At 38.6% G+C, this 19,703-nt stretch overlaps 1 protein-coding gene across 2 annotated transcripts in view; it reads right to left on the bottom strand.

Annotated features, from left to right (window-relative positions):
* Nucleotides 1-19,703, bottom strand: part of MOSPD2 (motile sperm domain containing 2) — a 56,407-nt gene that overhangs the window by 27,886 nt on the left and 8,818 nt on the right. For both annotated transcript variants that reach the window (XM_004386333.2, XM_023740689.1), the window contains exons 3-7: nucleotides 13,313-13,468; nucleotides 10,780-10,866; nucleotides 8,530-8,684; nucleotides 4,454-4,514; nucleotides 1,806-1,844 (exon numbers count right to left, since the gene is read on the bottom strand). In XM_004386333.2, the coding sequence (XP_004386390.2) occupies nucleotides 1,806-1,844; nucleotides 4,454-4,514; nucleotides 8,530-8,684; nucleotides 10,780-10,866; nucleotides 13,313-13,468 (498 nt within the window). The remainder of the gene's footprint in view (nucleotides 1-1,805; nucleotides 1,845-4,453; nucleotides 4,515-8,529; nucleotides 8,685-10,779; nucleotides 10,867-13,312; nucleotides 13,469-19,703) is intronic.

Here is a 19,703-nt window from a genome sequence, read left to right on the forward strand (position 1 = left end):
AGTGCGGGCTGTTGTTTCTGGACAAGAGACTGTGTCTGTGGGAAGCAAAGGGGGCCGAGTGTGGGTGAAGAAGGGTAGAGAGTGGGAAAGCGTATATCACAAATTACCAGAGCTCTGCAGCCCCTCAGGAAGAAGATGGCGCACGGAGCGAGCTACTTGAGCGAAAGGAGGGGGAGGTGGGGAGAGGCAAAGAAGAAATAAAAAGAAGTGGAAAAAAAGCAACACCAGCAGCCAACAAATGGCACTCAGAGAGCCACCTATTCAGGTGTGTGGAATCCAAGCAGCCGCTGTTTCCCGGTCAAGAGACTGTGCCTGCGGGAAGCAGAGGAGGCCGAGTCGGGGTGAAGAAGGGTGGGGGGTGGGAAAGCGTATATTGCCAATTACCAGTTGTTTTGTCTCCCACTGGAAGCTCTGTGAGGCTGCTTTCTCATATGCCTTTTGCTGGTCTCTGAGAGGAGTTCAAGATGGCAGATCCGTGCTGCGTTAGCTGGTAGGGTATCTCTGCATGAATGTCTCCTTGCTCTCCGTTCTCAGTCAGTTTTCTCACTCCAGTTGGTGCTTGGCTGAGTTCTTTACCTCTTCATTTGACGTTTTAGGGTTTCAGGATTGTTGTATTCTCTGTTCAGCTTAGTTTTTCGGATCTTTGCTGTGAAGGGACGGCATGGTGCTTCTGCCTAGAGCGCCATTTTGCCGGAACTTGTTGAGGACTTTTTGCATATATATTTATGAGGGATACTGATCTTTTACTTTTCTTGTGATGTCTGTGTCTGGCTTTGATATTGGTATAATTGTGGTGTCACAGAATGAATCAGGAAGTATTCCCTCCTCTTCTATTTTTTGGAAGAGTTTGAGGATTGGTGTTAATTGTCTAAACATTTGGAAGAATTCACCAGTGAAGCAGTCTGGTCCAAGACTTTTCTTTGTTGGAATTTTTTTATTACTGATTCGATATCTTTGTTATAGTCTGTTGAGATTTTCTATTTTTTCGTAAGTCATCTTTTGGTAGTTTGTGTGTTCCTAAAAAGGTGCCCGTTTCATCTAGGTTATCTAATTTGTTGGTGTACAACTGTTCACAGTATTCCCCTATAATCCTTTTTATTTCTGTAAAATAAAGAAGGTAGTGATGTCCTTTTTTTCATTCCTGATTTTAGTAATTTGAGTCTTCTTTTTTCTCTTGGTCAGTTTAGCTAAGTGTGTGTCAATTTTGCTGATCTTTTCAAAGAGCCAACGTTTAGTTTTGTTGATTCTATTGTTTTTCTATTTAATAATTTTGACTTGTGCAAGCAAAAATGAAAATGCCCATTCTGAATGTACCATTACACTTACAATCACTTTAAAGTTGGTAAATAGTGTGTTTCAATGACATTTTCTTTTTTTAAATTAGAAAATATATCACGACTGTCATAAGGATCATGTGACTACAGTAATTTGGGGTAAATTTCAGATTCATCTAACCTGCCACCTCAACATCTGAAGCCCATGAGAAAAATCTAGCCAGCGCCTGTGTTCTATCACATATCCTAATTGTGGGTGACAACTGAGGCTTCTTATCATAGTTTTACCTGATTGGTTGTATATTTTGAGGCTGTTGTTAGAGAACACTAGTGGGCACCCCCTGAGCCTGGGGAGAGAATGTTAGCCAAGTTTTTTAGGAACAGCCTATGGGTGTTCTAGCTCCAGACTCCATGAGTGCATGCCAAGTACAATATAAGCTTTTTTAAAAAACTACAGAAATATGGCTAGATTAGCAAAGAAAAAACAAAAACAAACACTTCATTTTAGGAAAGTATAAACAATAAACTCACCATTCATTATCCAAGGCATATCAAAGATTACCAACTTTGCTGAAAGACAAAAAAAAGAAAATTCACTGGATGTGACGTAGTACCTCTATAGTCATATTACTTATCCCTGGCCTAGAAAAAATGGACACCTAGATGTAACTAAAAATAAAGCTGGTTGACTGAATTCTAATTCAGTAAAGCATGAATGGTGCTAGGACAGAACACCTCAGAATAGTCAGGGGCCCACCCAGGATGACTGCTTGTGGAAAATGAATACTATCACTGTCCTTTGACAGTCTGTCAAATATACTGCTTTCGTTTGCAGAAAAGTATGAAGGAAGAGTTGAGAGGGCAAGCGGAGTCTTTGGATGTGGCATGTCATGTTACTGCTGAAGACCAGCAAATGTTAACAATGATTTCCGAGGCTAATTTATGGCTTCAATTATAATTTTCTAGAGATAACTGTTAAACCACTCTCACAGTTGCCCCCCTCCCTTTTTAATAAATGACTCATGTTTTAAGGAACAAAAATTATTTTTACTTTTCTTAATATTATGAGCTCTAGGAAGCCAATAATTCCAAAGTATACAGAAGTATTATTTGTATACTGAGATGAAGATATTAAACAGCCCTGTTAACAACTGTGAGAAAGAACAAGAAACCACAAAGATCTGTGATATCCAATTCATTCTTCTATTGCAGATGAATCAAACTGTAATTTTATTCTTCTCTGAGCAGTGAACCTCCTAGAGTGTTTATATTAATGTAGAAAAGTAAAGTATGTGTAATGAACACATTATCTGCAAAGAGGTACCCTGGGGCTTAATATCTCAGTCTTCACCTGAGGTATGCTGAAAAAGATCTGGGCTCAAGATTTTAAGGCATAATATTTATATTTCATGACAGATTTTGAAGCACAATCAATTTAAGATTCTTCTGTCTGCTAAACTACATTATGTAGGGGGGATATATATATTATTTCTAGTTAACTAAAATTATGGTGCTGGCGAAGAATACTGAATATACCAGACTGCCAGAAGAAAGAATTAATCTGTCTTGGAAGAAGTGCAGACAGAATGCTCCTTAGAAGCAAGGATGGCAAGATTTTGTCTCACCTACTTTGGGCATGTTATTAGGAGGGAACAGTCCCTGGAGAAGGACATCATGCATCGGAGAAAAAGAGGAAGACCCTCAATGAGATGGACTGACACAGTGGCTGCAACAATGGGCTCAAGCATAACAATGATTGTGAAGGTAGTGCAGGACCGGGCAGCGTTTCATTCTGTTGTACACAGGGTTGCTATGAGTCAGAACCAACCCAACAGCACCTAACAATACCAACAATTGAAATTAACAGCATTCCAATTTATTTTCTATATACCCCATGAATTTACTAATAGTTTTCTCAAAGGATCTTGGATGTGTTCTATAATGATATTTATACTATTTATAAGTGGTTCATCCCAAACTCCTTTAGATATTTCAATAAACAATCGATATTTTCATTTTGTAAAGAAGAAAAACAATAAGGCTAATAATATGGAGAAGTGATTTCCTACTGACCACTAACTGGTACTGCTCAGCATGCCTGAATGAATCTGGGTACATCAGACAAAGGAAGAACTCATAAGGAACAGCAGATTCTACAGGTTCCCCAGACTGGATGCCAGTTAGCTTGGCCATTCTCTTTACCTAAAAATATTCACCTATACTCTCTGAAGAGATGTGAGTACAGGGCATGCTTTTGGTCGGCTCCTCACTTCACATTAATATTAATAATGCAACAGCATGCCCAAAGTAAGATGACTGGGGGATTTTATGCTCTAGTGTCATCACAGGGTCATGAGTCCCAAAAGACTCTAATTGTGGTATTTGCCAGGGGATTGCTCGCGTGAACCTGCAACTTTTCCATTTTCTGATGTCTGCAGTTTCTCTCCTGTCCTTTCCCTTTCAACCCACTGTGGTTAAATATATGTGACCATCTATATAGGGTGGTACAGTCATTTCTCGGGGGAATAATCATCATATAAATCCAACAAATAAAAAATGAATATATCATGTTTAGGAGATCTTCATTCAGGTAATTAATGAGACTCACAATTAACAAAACAAAACAAAACAAAACAAAACAAAACAAAACAAGACAAAACACCAAAAACTGAACTTCAAATGCCAGATTCAAATGTAGTGCCTTCTAGCCAACTGTTTTCTTAATGGCACCTTTTAAAATAGCAATTAGTAACAGTGTCTCATGCAACGTACTTTATCAATACTGCTTATCTGTTCCTGTACCCAAGAAGTTCCACATCATAAATCTCATTTAAATAAATAAGTTTCTAAATTAGTAAAACAGGGTAATCCTGAACATGTATGCTTTTATGTCCGTGTGGTGTGTGTCTGTGTGTGAGTTATATAGTACACCATATGTACAGTTTAGAACTTACACTCTTAAAATTAGCTGTAAAGGATAATGATTATTTATGAAGAATTTTTCTTTCCCTGTACCTATGAGGAATTACACTTAGACTCATATGAACACATTTAAAACACTTCATCAGAAAACAATGTTTCAGGTATGAAAAGTCTGTAACAATATAAGGCTCCATAATTTTCAGACATTGTCTATAGTTTCTATATGTTATATTTTTATAAAGAAGTAAGTTACTTACAGAGGTATTTAGGATAATAAACCTTAAAGCAGTTGATGATAAAGCGTACAAAGTCCATGTCCTAAAATAAAGATTATACATTAAAATTTTTAAGACTGCCCACATTAGAGAACTTTAAATAGCACATTTTATAAAGGTGATAAATTATTAAATCCAAATGCGACAATTATGAAATATTTCAAAAAATCAGCTCCTATATATTTATATTCTTACAGATTAAGACTTTAAGTCACCAAGCTACTATAAAAATCCCCAAAAACTGAGCTAAAGAACTCAGATGCTTGTTGATACTTTAACATCATTCACGTTACCTCAAACCAGTCACGTGCTTCAGGTAACTAAGGCAATGTGGCGTTATAAAATGAATCTAACAGCAATCCCCAAAGAGAAATTCCAAAAATCTATTGAGCAATTAAAGAATTACTGAAAACAAGTATAAAGCAAACTACTTGGAATGATAATACATATGGATATAAAGGCTGATATATTTACTTTTTAAACTTAATTTTTAAACCTCATAATAGTGTCAATAAAATATATTTTATTAATCTTGTACACAACCGTTAACATGATCACACTGGCTGACTACCTGGTGTATCTACTCCACTCCTGGCTTCCCAAACTTCTTTGTGTAGGGACTAGAATTAGTTTTCTAGTTTATATTCATGCAAGTGTTGTTTGTCTATTCCAATTTCTGGGAGACATTATAAACATAGCTGTCTAGGTAGTTCTACTGCTCTGAGCATTTTTTGTTTGTTTGTCGTGCGCTGCCAAGTTGATTCCGACTCATGGCGACCAAAGCAACGTGAAATCAGCTTCTTAGGGTTATTTTCAGGTGGATTGTTTCATTTCCTTTTATTCCATGGACACAGGCTGATTCACTAATCCTGATCAGCCATCTGATAAAGACTGTGGGATGACAGATAGAACCAAGCAAACTCAGATCCATCACTATTAGTGAGAGTTGGGTTGTTCTAGAGATGTGAACCAATGAAGTCATCCCTAACGTTGTGAGTTGCAGCATCTTTAACTGCAGTAAACTGAAAGGAAGTGTCCTTAGCTATTTGAAGTACTTATTATATGGGATAAATCTTAGTATATAATTACACCTTTATAACTAATCATTATTTCCACTGTCCACAGAGTTCAATAAATTGTAGTTAAGTAACAGTCAAAGAAAATATCTGAAAATAACTAGAGGTATACAAAAATTTGGGTTACCCAGTTTATAAACTGTGGTTCCCAGACACTATGCCTAAAAACTCTTTGTCCAATATCCTTGTTCGCATCTTTTATTACATGGAATATCTGTGCTCATAGAATCTCAAAAAAAAAAAAAAAAAAAACAAAAAACAAAACACACACACACACACACTCACAAACCTGTTAATGTCAAGCCGATTCCGACTCATAGCGACCCTATAGGACAGAGTAGAACTGTCCCATAGGGGTTCCAAGGAGTAGCTGGTAGATTCGTACTGCCGACCTTTCGGTTAGCAGCTGAGCTCTTAACCACTGTGCAACCAGGGCTCCCATATAATCTCCAGTTACTGCTAATTCAAGTGAAGTTGATAGGATGTCACGGGTGTACAAATGTTAGCGGTTACTGCATACAACAGCTCATTGAAGCCTATGGCTCTACATTCTGGAAGGATGTGTTTTTGAGGACATTATTCATTTGCTTATAAAATGTGCTCTCTTTGAGAACCCATGAAAGACACTTCTCTCTGGTTTAAGTATTAGGAATAGATGTGCTTCTCCTAAAACTCTGGTTTTACAGTATGACCACTGAGTAATTTTAAATGATTGCCTTTTCCCCAGGCAGGCAGCTGAAAAGCTTAAAGCCAAATTGGTGACTCAATTCTAACATGTTTTTGTAAAAAATTTATGGCCTTAAAATCCTGTATATATCTTCATAAGCAGACTGAAATCCTTTGTGAATCATGATAGGGTTCTATATAAAAATAAATAATATTAAAAAAACCAGTAACATTCAAGTATTTTACAACATCAATAATGATTTAAATAGCTAGTAATGCAACTAACAACAACAATGCAAATAAATCTTATTTACAAATTAAAGATATATTTAAGTAGCTTAAAAAAATCAGAAAGCTCAAGTTGATTCTCTGCCCCTATATTTGACAATAATTAACACTAACATTTAGTTTCATGATTCTGGTTAATACTTAGAAAATGATCATACCCAAAGATAACAATCATGATTTCTTTTTATGGAAATGTATACCTTTCTACACCAATATTTATTTATCTAGGCATTTTGATTTTGGGTGTAAAGTGATTTACTCTGTTATCTAAAACTTGCTGAAACAGAAACTAGGTTTAAAAAATTCAGGGCCTAGGACTCTTAAAGGGAAATAGAAAGATGAACAACAAAAAACCTGTGGTTTCAGTACCCGAAAAGATTCTGGTTAACCTTTCTCTCTAGTTTTTTTGTTTTTTAAAATACCTGAGGTTTCCCTTTTTTGGGCTAAGTATCACTAAGATATAATCTTGTAGCTTTTTTTCATTTTTAAAAAGGTACTTTCTATTATTATTACAAATTTAAACAACATTTTACTTAACTACACATATTCCATCGATTCCAAAACCAAACCTACCACCGTCGAGTCAATTCTGACTCATAGAGACCCTACAGGGCAGAGCAGAAGTGCCCCATAGGGTTTCCAAGGCTGTAATCTTTATGGAAGCAGACTGCCACATCTTTCTCCCCCAGAGCGGCTGGTGGGTTCGAATTGTCAACCTTTTGGTTGCCAGCTGAGCACTTTAACCACTGCACCACCAGGGCTCCTTCATTCCATCTATTAGATATACCATAATTTACCATTTCACTGTGTTGAACATTTACATTTTTTCTAATTTTTTCCCATTTTAAATGACATTCTGAAAAAATATTTCGGTGCACACAATGCTTTTTCTGTACTCAGGACTATTTCTTTAGGATAGATTTGCAGAAGTTAGTTACCAGGCAAAGAGTATGGATATGCACACCTTAAGGTTCTTAACATACTTTGCCAAATGGATTTTCAAAACGTTATCAACACTGCCCTTAGCAAGTCTGTGACTGCCTACTTCTCTCCTACCAGAATTAGCCAAAGTTAAAATTTAAGAGATGACAGCTATAAAAAATGTGCCAAATGACCTCAGTTGCTGCTGGAAGGGTTGTAGATATCACTAAGGTCACCAGACCAAAAACCCGTTGCCACTGAGTCGATGCCGACTCGTGGCAGGCAACCCATGTGTTTACAGGGTAGAACTCCTCCATAGGATTTTCTTGGCTGTAATTTTTATGGAAGCAGATCGCCAGGCCTTTCTGTCACAGTGCCCCTTAGTGGGTGCGAACCGCCAACCTTTAGGTTAGTAGCCAAGTGCAAACCTAGTGCACCACCCAAGGACCTTAATAAGGTCCCAAGGGCCCAATTAAAGACTGGTAAACCTGCTGCCGTCAAGTCGATTCAGCTTGGCAAAGTCACCTGAAGAAAAGCTGGCTTCAAGTTAACTAAACCAAACAAACAAACAAATAAACAAATCCAAACAAACAAAAAGTAACTAACAAAATCACAAAGTTCTGTATGGGTAAAACTCATATGAGCATCTTGCAACTGTACGACTCATGTGGACACCCTGCAACTGTAAAATATGGAATGAATATAAGTAAACAATCTAGATCACGCGTTAATTTACTCAACATTTACTGAGCATTCAGGGGCTGTAGGATATTAGCTTTGCTACCAAAGTTTTCTGTGATCATCTACTCACTATCCTGCCAGCTTCTCCCTCTATATCCTGTGTAATCAGACCAGGAGCATGTCTAGGAAATCTACAACTTCAATGCCAAATACTGAAGCACATTTCATTCTTTGAAACCTTATTCCATGTTTAACTTTAATTACAATTCAGGGGAAAAAAAAAATCAATCCCCAGTACAAGTTAGTTATCTCAATTTTATAGCAATATTTGGTTCGGGGGTGAAAGGGAGGATGAGGAGAGGAGGAGGAAGCCATAATAAACAATGATTTAGAATTACAATTATGATGTCAATGAAAAATGCTTACTATGTTATTTATTCCAGTTTCCGACAGATCAAACATCACTGTAATAGGTTTCCCGTTTTCTCTTTTAGCATAACGTTCCAACCAAAATGCTATAAGCTTCTTTTTGTCCAATGCAGTTTTGCTGTCTTTTATATGATATTTCACCCTGATCCAGACTTTAAGCAGAACAAAAAGATAAAAATAAAAGATAAGAATAAGAAAATTATACACACACACACACACACGTTGTTGTTAGATGCCGTCGAGTCGATTCTGACTCATGGTGACCCCGTGTGTGCAGACTACTCTGTACCATAGGGCTTTCAGGGATGTGGCCTTTTGGCACACACACCCCAAACCAAAAAACCAAACCTGTTGCTCTCGAGTTGATTCAGACTCATAGCAACCCTATAGGACAGAGTAGAACTGCCCCATAGTGTTTCCAAGGCTGTAATCTTTACAGAAGCAGACTGCCACATCTTTCTCCCACAGAGAGGTTAGTGGGTTCAAGCCATCGACCTTTTGGTTGCAGCTGCTTAACCACTGCACCACCAGGGCTCCTTATACGTATACACATATATATACAATTCCTTTCCTTTGACATTTTTCTTCATTTATAATTCATTTTACTTCTCAGATTAAAAACATCTCTTCCTTCTTTTAAATCAGAAATGGTGGGCACATGGGAACCTTAAAGAATAGTCAAAAGGTAAACTATTTTTTTTCCATTGGAAATATACAAGTATTACTAGTAAGTAAGGGAAAAAGAAAACACAGTGGAGCAAACAGTATTTGCTAATAACCTAAAAGTACTCTTTATTCTGCTTATTGAACAAGAAAACCATTGTTTCCATCAAGCACTAGAAATAATGCTCCACCCGGTGAAAAGGCACAGAACATAAGCAGGAGGGAGGCATGAGCGGGGGGTCGTGCCTATGGGCAGAGAACGGCAAACAGTCCAGTGTGGTGGCTGCTAAGACCGAATAGGAAGAGTGGTGAGAGGAGACACTAAATAGAGAGAAAGGGCCGGGCTTGAAGGACTCTCAATGAAATGCTGAGGGATTTTGATTTTCCTAAAAGAGATGCAATGACACTTAATGATTTTAGGCTGTGCGGTGGCATGACTGGGTAAGTATTTTTAAAAGACCTCTCCGGCAGTGGCTTAGAGGGTAGTTTGGAAGAGGCTTAGAAAGAAACTCAACAGTCCATTAGCTGAGAAGGGGTGGGGACAGGCGGTTGTGAGGAGACTAGGGACTGAACTTAGGAAGTGGCTGGTAAAAATAGAGAAGGGGCTAAATTAGGCTATATTAGAGGGAAGAGCCAACAATGAGCCTCTGGTATCTATCTACTGTGGGCCTGAGCTGGGAACTGCAGAGAGGGGCCCGGTGTTGGTATGCGGATGTTCGACATATGTTGTGTAGAAGGAGGCTGGTAGTCACTGGACAGCTGGATGTGTCTACATGGCCTGGAGGTAGTGTGGGGTCATCACTGTGCATCACCCAAGGAGACTGTGCCAACTGGAAAATAAAAGAGGCCAAGGAAATGAATGAACCCTGGGAAACACATGTTTAAGGCACAGGTGGAATATGAGGAAAGAGAAAAGAAGATTGAGAAGGAGGAGCCAGTGATAAAAGGAAAATACAAAGATTTATTGTCATAACAGAACAGCTCACATGCTACATAGAGGGCAAGCAAGAAGAGTGCAGAATGTGTACAAAAGTAACTTGTCAGAACATTTCTTCAGCGTGGGGCTCTAACTCTCTGCCAAGTCCTTCAGACAAAACCAAGCTGGATTTTGGGCAAGGGACCACAGAAGGGTAACAAGGGAGTTATCTGACCAACAGAGATGAGTGTTACTGTTCCTCTCACTAATATATCAATTTAGGAAAAAGCTAAGGGGAGAAGACTGGGAAACTTACAAAGGAAAAACTCCATTTAGCAACTGTCCAAAAGATTTGCCATAAAAATACTGGGTTGCATTTTAACATCAGTCAAATTAGAAGGAAGATAATAATTCCAAATTTAATTATTTTGGCTGTGCTATAGGATGTAGCATTTGCCTTTACTGCCTTCTTTGTTGTAATGTAAACAGTACATACAACTACTAAAAATTGGTATTTGGTCAAGACGGCTCTAACTATTCCCAATTGTAGGAAACTTGATGTGCACTGCATTTGGAGAAAGACAATTCTGCTTATTATTAATCCAGTTGAGCTAGATAACGACATCTGAGACTCTTGAAAAGCCAGTACATAAATTAAACATACTTACACAATTTGTTCCCTTCTTTGTCATAACCATGGAGATAAATACCACCAATTTCTAATAACCTTCTGGGAATGGAGGACTCACTCAGGTCTAAAAAGTGATAAACTCTGATCAGTAATTGTAATTTAGGGGCTTAAAAAGAAAATTCACAATAGTAAGGCAAGGTTATACAGTCGTCCCTCGGTATCCACGGAGGATTGGTTCCAGGAGCCCCAGCAGGTACCAAAATCCCAGGATGTTCAAGTCGCTTATATCAAATGGCGCAGTATTTGCATGTAACCTATGCATGTCCTCCCATATACTTTAAATCACCTCTAGATTACTTATAATACCTAATACAATGCAAATGCTATGTAAATAGTCATCATACTGTATTGTTTAGGGAATAATGACAAGACATGAGGTGAACAAGACTGAAGATCTGTGAAACGGCAGGAGGCTACAGCAGGGTGTGCCGACACGTTACTTTACTTGCTTGGATTCAGTGCTTGGTGCATGGCAAATCCAAGTTTTGCTTTTTGGAACTTTTTTCCCCAAATATTTTCAATCGGCAGTGGGTTGAATCCACAGATGCGGAACCCATGGATACAAAGGGCCGACTGTATAGTAGTTTTGATATAAAAAAGCAAAAGCTTATTTAAACATCTGAAAAGAACCTTGGCGATAAGAAATGGTCTTTACTACATAAACAAACTACATAAAGGCATAAGTAAAAGAAATGGAAAAAAATCCATGTCCCTTACCATGTCGGCCATTATTTTATGTGGATACATTTCAATAATCAAACCTTGGTTGTGTTTCATGCAATGACTTACAAATATCATTATCACTGTTCAACTTATAACATGCCAGTAAATGTCCATATTACAGTCTCAGAATTAATGGGGGAGGGAGGACAACATGGTGTTTTCTCTAGTAAAAAATAGTATTTGTTTTTAGAAAGTTCAACATCCAGTAGAATCTAAGACATTTTATAACCTTGGGGCAAGTGGAAAATAATTCAAGAAAAATACTAGATCCTTTAGCAGAAAGAACAAGAAAGGGCCTGCCTAGTCTGGAATGAGGTCGAGGACCAACATACAGCTAGTCAGCAAATGCTAAAATGCTAAGGCTTTGGTTTCCTTCACTGATAGTTCCTCAAGAACTTTAAAAAATGTCTTTTTCTTTTCTCACCCCTCTTTTATCATATTTCCATTGTCTGCTAACAGAAACTAGCAACTATGTAAGAAAACAATTATTGTGGTGTTTAAGGGTTTATTCAGTACTTAAATGATTTAGGAATGTCAGATTTCTACTTCTTTGCTTGATTAACAAATACTTCACCGTTTTTTAGAATTGCCTACAGTGTTTACATTTCTAATCAAATTATTTCTTAAATACTCCCCGTCTCATGGGGAAAGTTTCTGTTGTAGATTTATTTGTTGACTGTTTTGTATTAAGTCACCAGACTCAATCAGTCCAGAGTTTATAATCGCAAGGGCAGAGGATCCTTCCGTATACATAATGTACATCAGTAGTTAACACAGCTTCTTCTCATTAAAATTTTAGGACTAGCGAGGTAACAGGTAACCTTTTCCTGTTAAGAGTTCTCTTATACTTGAAGGCTATCATAAAACTTCTTCTAAGATTTAAAACTCCTGTTTTTGACAAGTAATGAGATCAAACAAAGAGGTGGCTAAGGATCACTAATTAAGCCCTGATGAAACTTGAGAAATATTTCAATCTAGTGGTAGGCTGGAAATTAAGAAGTTAAGAGAAGGTTGCCATAGGCATCCTTGAGGATAAGCTTACTTCTTTGGGACCCTCATTCATTTAGCAATTACATATGGAGCACCTATCAGCACAAGGCAATCTGGGAATAGAGAAAGACATAAGGCAACAACTAAGAAAAATAGGAAAATAGTATCTCCTTATCTTTAGTCCTATGGGGGCATGATGGTTCACTCGTAGAATTCTCGCATTCCATGCAGGAGACCCAGGTTTGATTTCTGGCCAATGCACCTCAAGTGCAGCCACCACTAGTCTGACAGCGAAGGCTTGCATGTGCTATGATGCAAACAGATTCCAGTGGAGCTTCCAGACTAAGACAGACTAGGAAGAAATGCCTGGCAATCTACTTCTGAAAATCAGCCAATGAAAACTCCACGGCTCACGATGGTCTGATCTGCAGCCGATCATGGGGATAGCACAGGACTGAGCAGCATTTTGTTCCACTGTGTATGGGGGCACCATGAGTCAGGGGCCGATTCCACAAAGATACTGTTTTGCTATTGTTTAATGGTTCTGAACTATCCAAGCACAGATTAGGAGACTCTGCTCTGCTCCCTGGTGATGTGATTTCCTTATGAATGTAAGACTAAAAAGAAGCTCCTTTGAAATTATTATTTGAGCTTTATGAAAAATTACGTTCTGGTGTTTACAATGACTGCCAAGTAGATCTGCAAATAGACACTTAGATCAATATAAAAGATGAAGATAAAACAGTAACACTTAGGCAGGAGATATTATACTGTCACAGTTAAACTGAATAGCTTACCATTGACAGCAAATTCTTTCCTCCACTGAAAACTCTCATCAAGCATCTTCAGTGTTTCATCTATGACATCGTGTCTCCAAGATAAGTAACTTTCAACCCAGTTATCATCTTGCTGTAGTCTTTCAACATCACGTGGATCATATTTATCTGACTTATCTAGGGAAAAACAATAATAAATATCCAGTCAAATTAATTATGTAATGAATAATAACAAACACTAATGCCAAAGGAGAAGAAACATCCCAAAGACAAAACTAAGCTATTTGAGGATAGACAAAAAGATGAAGTTCAGATGAAAATGCAGTTTAAAGGATAGACAGAATTTCTGAGTGTAAAGAGAACAAAGTTATCTAAAGACTACAGGTTTAAATAAGCCACTGCAGATTCAAAAAAGTAAAATCATGATAAAATATTTGGCACAATTGTTCTCTAAAGCTATAAACCAACACCTGAGAAGATAAATTATTTTATCTGAATTTGAAATCTTTACTCTAATCAATCAAAAATGAAGAAATTTTATCTGCAAAGAAAGGACTAGGTTGTATTTAAAAGGACATTTGTTTGGCAAGTATCATTTCAAAAAGTGAACCAAAAAAATTGGAAAACTGGCTATGTATGCAGCATTACAGTATTTAGTATTTTCAGGCTCTGTGGCCAACATTTCCAATAATTTATTGGAATAACTATTTCCAATAGTAATAATTTCTCATTATTTGCCTACATACATGCTATATTCTTAGCAGCCTCTGGCTCTGATATTATTCCTTCCACACTGTGTTCTCATACTTTTTTCTTTAACTGAACTCTCCTGGTCTCCTCATAGTCATCTGCACATTCAAATTTCACCATTTTGCAAAACCCCTTTCAAACACTTCCTCTTCTATAAAAATTTTCCCTGAACCCAGAATTCCTTCCCACCTCTAACAGCTACAGGACTTGAACCGAGCCTTTCCTAAGGCATTTATCACGTTTTCTCTTGTAGCATCATTACTGGCATACATGCCATATCTTCCCAAATAATCTCCAAAGGCATAGAGTCCACATCGTAAGAATCCTCCAAAGCAGACTGCAATTGTGCCAATGAAAAGGCATTCAGTAAACATTTGTTGACTGAATCTATTCCTTTTCTGTTTTTCTTTTCTCAATTAATAGTACCCTCCCAGGGTACCATTCAGGAAATCCCCTGGCTCCTCCATATCTTTCACTGTTTTGCTATCTAGTTAGCTGCCAAGTGTTATGGACTGAATTATGCCCTCTCCCCAAAATGTGTGTTGAAGTCTTAACCCCTGTACCTGTAAATATGATCCTGATTAAAAATAGGATTTTCTTTTGTCATGTTAGTGAGGCCATACCAGAGTGGGGTATGTTACAAAAAGAGAAGAGAAACAGACACACACACACGGGAAAGACAGACGATGGAGACAGATGTATCTGGAAGCCAAGGAATGCCAAGGAACTACGGGGGTTACTGAAAAGAAAGGACCCTCCCCTAGAGCCGATGTCCAGAATTTGGACGTCTAGTCTCCAAAATTATGAGACAATAAATTCATGCTCTTTAAAGCCACCCACTTGTGGGATTTTTGTTACAGCAGCATTAGGTAACTGTGATGGTTAATGTTACATGTCAACTTGGCTAGGTCATGATTCCCAGTATTGTGTAACTGTCCTCCATTTTGTTGTACTGTGTAATTGTGTTTTCTAAACCCTAAACTTCTGTATGTTAAGGAGGCAGGATTAGTGTGGGATGTATCTTGAATCACACCCTTACTAAAGGGCATGATTTAAGTCACAGCCTTACTCAAGTCATAGTCTTACTCGTGTTTCGCTCTGGATCCTTTGCGCGGCTTGTCATCAGCTCACCAGTCCTTCTCTCTCAATTCAGTATACAGTCGTTTGATGATCCGATTCAGCACTTCCCCAGCCCTGTGAGCCAGCAGCCTGCCATCTGACCTCATTCGCCAGCTTCTGCAGCCCTGTGTGCCAGCAGCAATTCTCCGCTTGACCTCTTTCTCCAGCCGCCACAGCCCCCGGGGCCAGGTGCCTGTTGTCTGACCTGCCGAGTTGGGATTTGTCAGGCCCTGCAACTACGGGAGTCAGGAGAAGTCTCCAGCCCGACGCCTGACTCACAGATTTGGGACTTGCCAGCCTCCACAACCACATGAGCCATTTCCTTGACATAAAATCTTTATATATATATATATATATATTTGCTGCTGTAAATGTGTGTAACTATCTATCTATATATATTTGCTTCACTGGTTTTGCTTCTTTACAGAGACCAGCCTAAGACAGTAACGAAGACACCAAGTTTCATACATTCTATCTCTTTTCTATTTGCATTGCCTTATTTCAGGTCCTCAGAGATAATAGCTGAAAGGGCAGGAAAATATAAAGTGCATTCAGAGAATTGTCTTCTTTATGAGTCTCAATTTCCTTATCTTTAAGCTGCTTTATATATACAGAGTTGTTGACGATCAGATGAAAAAATATACATGAAAAATATTTAGAAATTTCAAATACCATGAAATATAAGAGTAGCCCATAAATCACGCATTTGCAGAGTATTACCTAGGATATGGCTCAGTATCTATGCTCTATTTTTCCAATCTGTAAAATGAGTGGTTCTGTAGCAGGTCAATCTTGGAAAATGTTGTTCAGCTCTGCTATTCTAAAATTCATCGTTGTTCAAAGCACTATTTTCTCTAATTATAGATGGCCCCTGGGAGTTCCTGCCCCTTGAAGAAGAGCTATCTGTTTTGCCCACTGGATAGCACTCTCTACTGGACCAACAGCCAGTCAGGTGTTTTTTCCTTGAAATTACAGGCTGGCTTCATCCATTTTCAAGATTTCTGCCAAACACCCACGTCTGAATAGCCATAGTTTATCTGCCAGTTGTTCTTCCAAACAAAAATGATGGTCTATGAAAAGTGACTAGTTCAGATGGCAACTCAAACCTGTTTAGTATGTGGAACTGCTTTATGTATACTCCCGATCTGGTCACACCGTTAAAAGGACGTGCGCTCAAGGATCGAGATTTAATAAAATAATTTTTAATGTGTTCAGAAAAACCAGTCCTTTATGACTTCATTAGGGACATTCTAAAATAAAACTGCCCCCTTCTCCCTCTCCCACACATACACTGTGAGTACTCACAGCAAAGAATACAATGACTACTAGCCTTGTTGCCTTGATTGCGGCTAAGGAGCCGGCAGTCTTACACACCACTGTTTTCGCATTATCAGTGCAAATGTCAACACAGTGAAAAAGGCAAATGACATCTTACTATTATTATGAAAATAGTTTTGACCTTACAGACTCCTCAAAGAGTCTTGGGAATCCCCAAGGGTCAATGGACCACACTCTGAGAACCACTTATGCAGAACAAACCCTGACATGTGGCAAATAGCCAATAAATGTCAGCCATAATAAGAATAAAATATCCATATTGTTACTATTATCATTATTACTATCACTACTAGTACTACTACGAGGGATACCACAAACAAGACAGCCCCCATTACCAAGAAATATAAAGCCGATTGTTCTTTGATAGCTTTCAGGGTTGCAGATCTTTGCAATCAGCAATCTTCATTTATATTAAAATATTAATTATTGTTATTAATAGAAGATATGCTTACACATGAAATGGTTACTGGTAAGCATTCTCCCTAGACGGGTAATAATGAAAATGGAAGGGGGGGGGAGAGAGAGGGAGAGGACTGGAGTGGGGAACTGTGGGAGATGGGGGACAGGCAGGAGAAAAGCAGGGGGTAGAAAGGGACAGAGGACGGGGGGGTGGGGAAGGGGAGGAAGGAGAAGGGGAGAGAGAGGGAAAGATGAAGGGAACAAAAAACAGAATGAAAGAGAGGGCAAACTGAGCATTCAAGGTAAGGAAAATATGCCCAGGGACATGTAATAATTGTGCTTATGACAACACAATTGGATGCTTTCAAAAACAGCCCTTAGATAACTGAACCCTCAAGTAATCTGGAGTTTTCAGAAAACCAGCCCTTTAGTAAATCCACATTATAGGAAGAAGCTAAGGATGTATACTCATAAGGTATCTGAAGACAGACACGCGCGCACACACACACACGCGCGCGCGCGCCTAGGCCATTATTTTGAAAGACTAACTATCGCTGAGTAAAGTGTTGGGATGAGCAAGTGACTGGTTTTAAGGGAATACAGATTAGCTTACATAAAGTTTTACTTAACCTCCTTGTTATTTCTCAAGAACTTCAGAAGCTCTCTACTTCTGTGCCATACAAAGAAATTCAGCGTCATGGTTTTGTCTGTTAAAGAAATGTATGTTTCATCAACTTACCTCTTAATAACTCTTAACAAATTGTTGTTGTTGTTAGGCGCCATTGAGTCGGATCTGGCTCATAGCGACCCTACATATAACAGAACGAAACACTGCTGCGTCCTGCGCCATCCTTGTAATCTTTGTTATGCTTGAACCCATCGCTGCAGCCACTGTTATCAATCCATCTCATTAAGGGTCTTCCTCTATTTTGTTGACCCTCTACTTTTGCAGGGACTGGTCCCTCCTGATAACGTGTCCAAAGTACGTGAGATGAAGTCTCACCATGCTCGCTTCCAAGGAGTATTCCAGCTGTACTTCTTCCAAGACAGATTTGTTTTCCTTCTGGCAGTCCAATATTCTTCGCCAACACTATAATTCAAAGGCGTCAATTCTTCTTTGGTGTTCCTTATTCACTGTCCAGCTTTGACATGCATATGAGGTGATTGAAAATACTATGGCTTGGGTCAGGCACACCTTAGCCCTCAAAGTGACATCTTTGCTTTTTAAGACTTTAAAGAGGTCTTTTGCAGATTTGCCCAATGCAATACATCGTTTGAGTTCTTGACTGCTGCTTCCATGGGCATTGATCATGGGTCCAAGTAAAATGAAATCCTTGACACCTTCAATCTTTTCTCCGTTTATCATGATGTTGCTTATTAGTCCAGTTGTGAGGATTGTTTTCTTTATATTGAAAAGTAATCCATACTGAAGGCTGTAGTCTTTGATCTTCATCAGTAAGTGCTTCAAGTCCTCCTCACTTTCAGCAAGCAAGGTTGTATCATCTGCATATGGCAGGGTGTTAATGAGTCTTCCTCCAATCTTGATACCGTGTTCTTCTTCATACAGTCCAGCTTCTTGGATTATCTGCTCAGCATGCAGACTGAAAAGTATGGTGAAAGGATACAACCCTGATGCATACCTTTCCTGGCTTTAAACCACACAGTATCCCCTTGTTCTGCCTGAACAACTAACTGCCTCTTGGTCTGTGTACAGGTTCCTCATGAGCATGATTAAGTGTTCTGTGATTCCCATTCTTCACAACATTATCCATGATTTGTTATAATCCACACAGTCAAATGCCTTTGCATAATCAATAAAACACAGGTAAACATCTTTCTGGTATTCTCTGCTTTCAGTCACGATCCATCGGACATCAGCAATGATATTCCTCATTCCACGTCCTCTTCTGAATCTGGCTTGAATTTCTGGCAGTTCCCTGTTCATGTACTGCTGCAACCACTTTTGAATGATTTTCAGCATAATTTTACTTGTGTGTGATATTAATAATCCCCACTGCCATCAAGTTGATTCTGACACATAGCAACCCTATAGGACAGAGCAGAACTGCTCCATAGTGTCCAAGGAGCCGCGGGTGGATTCGAACTGCCAACCTTTTGGTTAGCAGTCGTAGTTATTTGATAATTTCCGTGTTCTGTTGGATCATCTTTCTTTGAAATGGGCACAAATGTGGATCTCTTCCAGTTGGCTGGCCAGGTAGATGTCGTCCAAATTTTTTGCATAGATGAGTGAGCATCTCCAACGCTACATCTGTTCATTGAAAACATCTCAACTGGTATTCCGTCAATTCCTGGAGCCTTGTTTTTCAACAGTGCCTTCAGTGCAGCTTAGACTTCTTCCTTCAGTATCATTGGTTCTTGATCATATACTACCTTCTGAAATGGTTGAATGCTGACCAATTCTTTTCAGTACAGTGACTCTGTGTATTCCTTTCATCTTTTGATGCTTCCTGCATCGTTCAATACTTCCCTGTAGAATACCCCAGTATTGCAACTCGAGGCGTAAATTTTTTTCTTCAGTTCTTTCAGCCTGAGAAATGTCGAGCGTGTGCTACCCTTTTGGTTTTCTAACTACAGATCTTCGGACATTTCATTATAATAGTTTACTCTGTCTTCTCCAGCCTCCCTTTGAAATCTTCTGATTGGCTCTTTTACTTCACCATTTCGTCCTTTCGCTTTACGTTCAAGACCAAGTTTCGAAGTCTCTTCTGACATCCATTTTGGTCTTTTCTTCCTTTCCTGTCTTTTTAATGACCTCTTGCTTTCTTCATGTATGATGTCCTTGATG

Source organism: Trichechus manatus, unplaced genomic scaffold, assembly GCF_000243295.1.
Source record: "Trichechus manatus latirostris isolate Lorelei unplaced genomic scaffold, TriManLat1.0 scaffold00162, whole genome shotgun sequence".
Lineage (NCBI taxonomy): Eukaryota > Metazoa > Chordata > Mammalia > Sirenia > Trichechidae > Trichechus > Trichechus manatus.